The 4,625-nt window shown below is 48.9% G+C and overlaps 1 protein-coding gene across 1 annotated transcript in view; it reads left to right on the plus strand.

Annotated features, from left to right (window-relative positions):
* The first annotated feature begins 2,019 nt into the window (after positions 1-2,019).
* LOC105513811 (chromosome unknown open reading frame, human C6orf48) overlaps positions 2,020-4,625 on the plus strand; it is a 7,601-nt gene continuing 4,995 nt past the window's right edge. Inside the window, 2 exon segments of the mRNA XM_011944840.1 lie at positions 2,020-2,117; positions 4,052-4,183. Coding sequence (XP_011800230.1) covers positions 2,020-2,117; positions 4,052-4,183 — 230 coding nt within the window.

Below are 4,625 nucleotides of genomic sequence, written 5' to 3' on the forward strand. Positions count from 1 at the left end.
GGAGGCTGAGGCAGGAGAATTGCTTGAACCTGGGAAGTGGAAGTTGCCGTGAGCTGAGATCACACCACTGCGGTCCAGCCTGGGCAACAAGAGCAAAACTGCGTCTCAAAAAACAGAAAAAGATAAAATAAATAAGAAATAAAACTTGCGGGATGGGCAAAACAGCAACAATGAAGTGGAGGTTCACACTATGGCTCTGCAAATCCCAACTTGGGTGACCAAGTCAAATTATTTAGACTGATTTAGCTTTTGTTGCCTCCTTTTAAAATAAAGTATTTTGTCTGAATAGCCTCACTTCAAAAGTTCTAAGATCGTTTTGAGCAGAACTGTGCGGTAGACTAACATTTTCAGCTATGGTCACCCCAGCTGCAATTATCCAAGTGAGGGTCCAGAGGAATGAGAGTTTGGGGCTATGGCGGTAAAGGAAAGATGAGTCAGGTTCTTTGTATCACCTCTGTAATCCTCATCCCATTCTCCTCTATATTAGGTATTCTAGAACCTTTTTGACAATTTAGCATATGGAAGTGGTCACTTGAGCTGCATCCAAGGTCAAATTAGGAGCAACAAGTGATGGTTTAGGAGCCAAAGATTTTTTTCCCCACTGCCTGCCTGAATATTGTTGGCATTTAGTAGTTCGTGTCCGGTTCTAAATGATGGTTTTACCCTAGATATTACGAACAGTAGCCTCTTTGTCCTTTTTCATGAATACTCTAAAAAATAGCAAATATATGAGGAAAGGAGAATAAGACTGCACAGCATAAAGCTGAGAAGATTACAGTAATGGGTTGTCCTCCCACACAAGCCTTTCCTGAAGGTGTTCTTCCTGACATATCAGCTAGGTGTCCCTAACACTTCCTCCCCAAAACTGAGCCTAGAGATATCTACTCTAAATCAGGCTGGGCTTGGTGGCTCACGCCTGTAATCCCAGCATTTTGTGGAGGCCTAGGCAGGCAGATAACCTGAGGTCTGGAGTTCGAGACCAGCCTGGCTTACATGGTGAAATCCTGACTCTACTAAAAATATGAAAATTAGCCAGGCATGGCGGTGTGCACCTGTAATCCCCACTACTTGGGAGCCCAGGCAGGAAAATCGCTGGAACCGAGGAAGCGGAGGTTGCAGTGAGTCGAGATCGCGCCACTGCACTCCAGTCTGGGCGATGAAAAAGATACCAACACACACAACACACATCACCAAACATCATACACGTTTATAAATGAGGGCGATAGGAAAGGGTCCAGAAAGGTAGGATTTGAAATGATTTATGAGTTTCAAAAATATTGTTATTTATTTATTTTTTTAAAAAATAGAGACGGGGGTTGGGTGTCACTATTTGCCCAGGCTGGTCTCGAACTCCAGGCCTCAAGTGATCCTCTGCCTAGGCCTGTCCAAAGTGTTGAGATCACAGGAGTGACCTATTAAGCCCGACCTGGCTTTTGTGTTTTTGGTTTTTGTTTTGTTTTGTTTAATTGAAGCTTAAGGGGCCTGACAGTCTGCGGGATCGAGCTGGGAGACGTATTCAGATTTCGCTAGGGGAACGGAGCACGGAGTGTCAGGGTAGCCGGACCCTGAACTGGGGCTGGTGGACCCTAAGCTGGGGCAGCTGGACCCTAAACTGGCGCAGCTGCGCGCGCGCTCGAGCGGAGTCCCAAGGTCATTAAACGACCATTGGTTCCTGGGAAGCGGCTTATGAACAGCATCCGGCTGGCGCTGGCCTGCTGGCGCCAGGGACTTTCTTCCGCCTGGCCAGACAGGTCCCTGTTTTTGTTTTTCAAAATTCAGAAAGCATCTCCGAATATTTGCCCAGAAGGGGGTGAAACATACTTTCCTAGCCTTTCTTTCACTTTGTTGTAGTTCTATGTGGATGAACAATGGGGAAAATGCCGCGCGTTTAGCCAGGCAGATAAGAAAACAGCCATACCCGTCAGGCCCCCGACCCGGCGCCGCTATAAATGGCCCCGGCCTCACTGTCTTAGCCCTTTCTGCGGAGTGGGCGCGTGGGTTGCTGGAAGAGGGGTGGTAATGTTCTCCTACCGCCTGCTGCGGCCCCGGCTGTTTAGTGAGGGGGAGCAGGGAATCCCAATGGCCTGCGCTGCCTTTGCGCAGCAGCCAGCGGGCGGGTACGTCGCGGCCTGGCCGAGGGAGGAGAGCGCGGTCCCCAGTCGAGCTGGGTGAACTACCGTTGCCACCCTAGAGAGTTTCTGGTGCCTCTCCTTGGAATTCGGCTAGCCGCGCCACAGCCCCTGCTGACTAATCGCGACATCACACCTGTGAGTGGGCTTTTGCGAGTGATTGTAAAATGGGGGTGGCGGTCGCCCGGGGAGAGGAGGGGAGTGATGATGACCCCAGGTGACTCTGAGCGTGTCGCTGACGCCATCACCGCAGCGCTCTGACCGCCCCTCGGTCCAACATTCCTAGACCGGGCTCAACGAGAAGTTAATGGCCAAGATCTCTAATCTTTTGTTCCTGTGTTTCATTTCCCCGTTAGGAATTGTAAGACGTTCATCGCTGTGTTATCCTTGAGTAAAGGTGAGTATTAGGTGCGAGAGCCTTTTGAGTGCCTCTTCGGAATGCTTTGTTCCCAAGCAGGCTTTCGTTCATGGGGCATTATGCGCCTTCCTGCCCTTTTTTTTTTGGAGACAGTCATCCTGGTTGGAGTGCGGTGGCAAGAACACAGTACTGCAGCCTCTGCCTCCCGGGTTCAGTCGATTGTCTTGCCTGAGCTTCCCGATTAGCTGGGGCTACAGGCCCGCCCCACCACACTCGGCTAATTTTTGTATTTTTAGTAGAAGGGGTTTCACCGTGTTGGTCAGGATGGTCTCCATCTCCTGACCTCGTGAGCCATTGCGCCCTGCCACTTTTTTCTTTTTTGAGCTATCCACGTACCACAGCTGGTGACTTCCATTAATTTGTTTTTGCTATTTTGTTTTTGAGACTGTTTGCTCCATCGCCCAGGCTGGAGCGCAATACCAGGATCTCCCTGCAGCATCCGCCGTCAGGGCTGGAGTGGTCTTTCCTCCTCAGCCTCCTGGGACTGCAGGCACGTGCTACCACCACGCCTGGCTAATATTTAGTTTTTTTTTTTTACAGAAACGGGCTTTTACCATGTTGTCCAGGCTGGTCTCGAATCCTGGGCTCAAACAGTCGTCCTGCCTCTGTCTCCCAAAGTGCTGGAATTACAGGGGTGAGTCGCTGCGCCTGGTGTTGGTGACTTTCTAGAGACTACTTTTTGGTTTACATCATTTTCCTTTTGACTGTTGTGTTCTTACTGTTTTGGGGGACTGGGGGAGAGAGTCTCACTCTGTTGCCTAGGCTGGAGTACAGTGGCATAATCTACACTTACTGCAGCCTCTGCCTCCTGGGTTCAGGCGATTCTCCTGCCTCAGCCTCTCGAGTAGCTGGGATGACAAGCATGTGCCACAGCTCCCTGCTAATTTTGTATTTAGTAGAGACGGGGTTTCTCCATGTTGGTCAGACTGGTCTCAAACTCAGGTGATCCACCTGCTTCGGCCTCCCAAAGTGCTGGGATTACAGGCATGAGCCACCTTGCCTGGCCTGTATTTTTACGTTTGAATAAATCCCCGTATTTTTGTTGAAGGCTGGGTAACCTGACTCCTCCACTCATTTCTACTGTAAACTAGGAGTACACTGAGACTTCCCAAAGGAGCTGTTCTCTGCAGTTTTAAATTACTTTCTACTACTCTCTAACGTCCATTCTTGGACTCATTTGTTAGACCAATATATATTGGGACTGTTGTGCTTTCTTTGAATGTACTAGATAGATCTCTTTCCAGAAGGGCTTCCCTTGATCCAGATCTCCCTAATTGGGAATGATGATTTCACAGACTAGAGTCTCTGATGCTGGTCATGATGTCAAAACTAAGTTCTGACTCATTAGGGAACTGGATACTTGGGTTTCTAAGAGGGACCAATGGAAGAGCCATAATTCTGCTTATTCTCAAATTGTCTTGTTTTCACCTTGTTAGAATATGAGCTCTGGAAGCCCAGCCAGGGACAATGCTCCCTCACAGATTCTGCACTAACCTGAGTGAAGGCCTAAGGTTTGGAACCTCCCCCTCCTGGAAAGAAGCTTTCTATGGCTGTCATGCTTAGACAATGATTCCTGCGACTTGACCTTCAGGCTGGGAGAGGTGGAGAGCCATGCCTCTTCTCCTTCCGTGCTATGGTGAGTATCCTTTGTTTTGGCTCAGTCGGAGTGGTAATGATGATCTGGTTGGACTAGAGTCTGTGAGCTTTTCTCTGAGGCTCTTTGAACCCACCTGATCCACCCTCATCCTGCCTAGAATCTCCTGTAATTCATGTTTTTATGGCCAGTTACTTACATGATGAGGTTTGATTGGCTATGGTTCTGCAGGATGTACGTGAAGCATGGTGCTGGCATCTGCTCAGCCTCTGGGGAGGCCTCATCATACTTTCTGTTGCATAAGGTACAGAGGAAAGTAGGGATGTAGCAGACCAGAGCAGCAGCAATGGCGGGGAGTTTCCTCACCTTTTTAATAAACTGATCTCTCAAGAACTGATTGTCATGAGCACAGCATCAACAGGATGGTACTTAAGCCATTCATGAAGAATCCATCCCAGTGATCCATTACAATTCAATATGAGAT

This window comes from Colobus angolensis, unplaced genomic scaffold, assembly GCF_000951035.1.
Source record: "Colobus angolensis palliatus isolate OR3802 unplaced genomic scaffold, Cang.pa_1.0 Scaffold236, whole genome shotgun sequence".
NCBI classification, from domain to species: Eukaryota; Metazoa; Chordata; class Mammalia; order Primates; family Cercopithecidae; genus Colobus; species Colobus angolensis.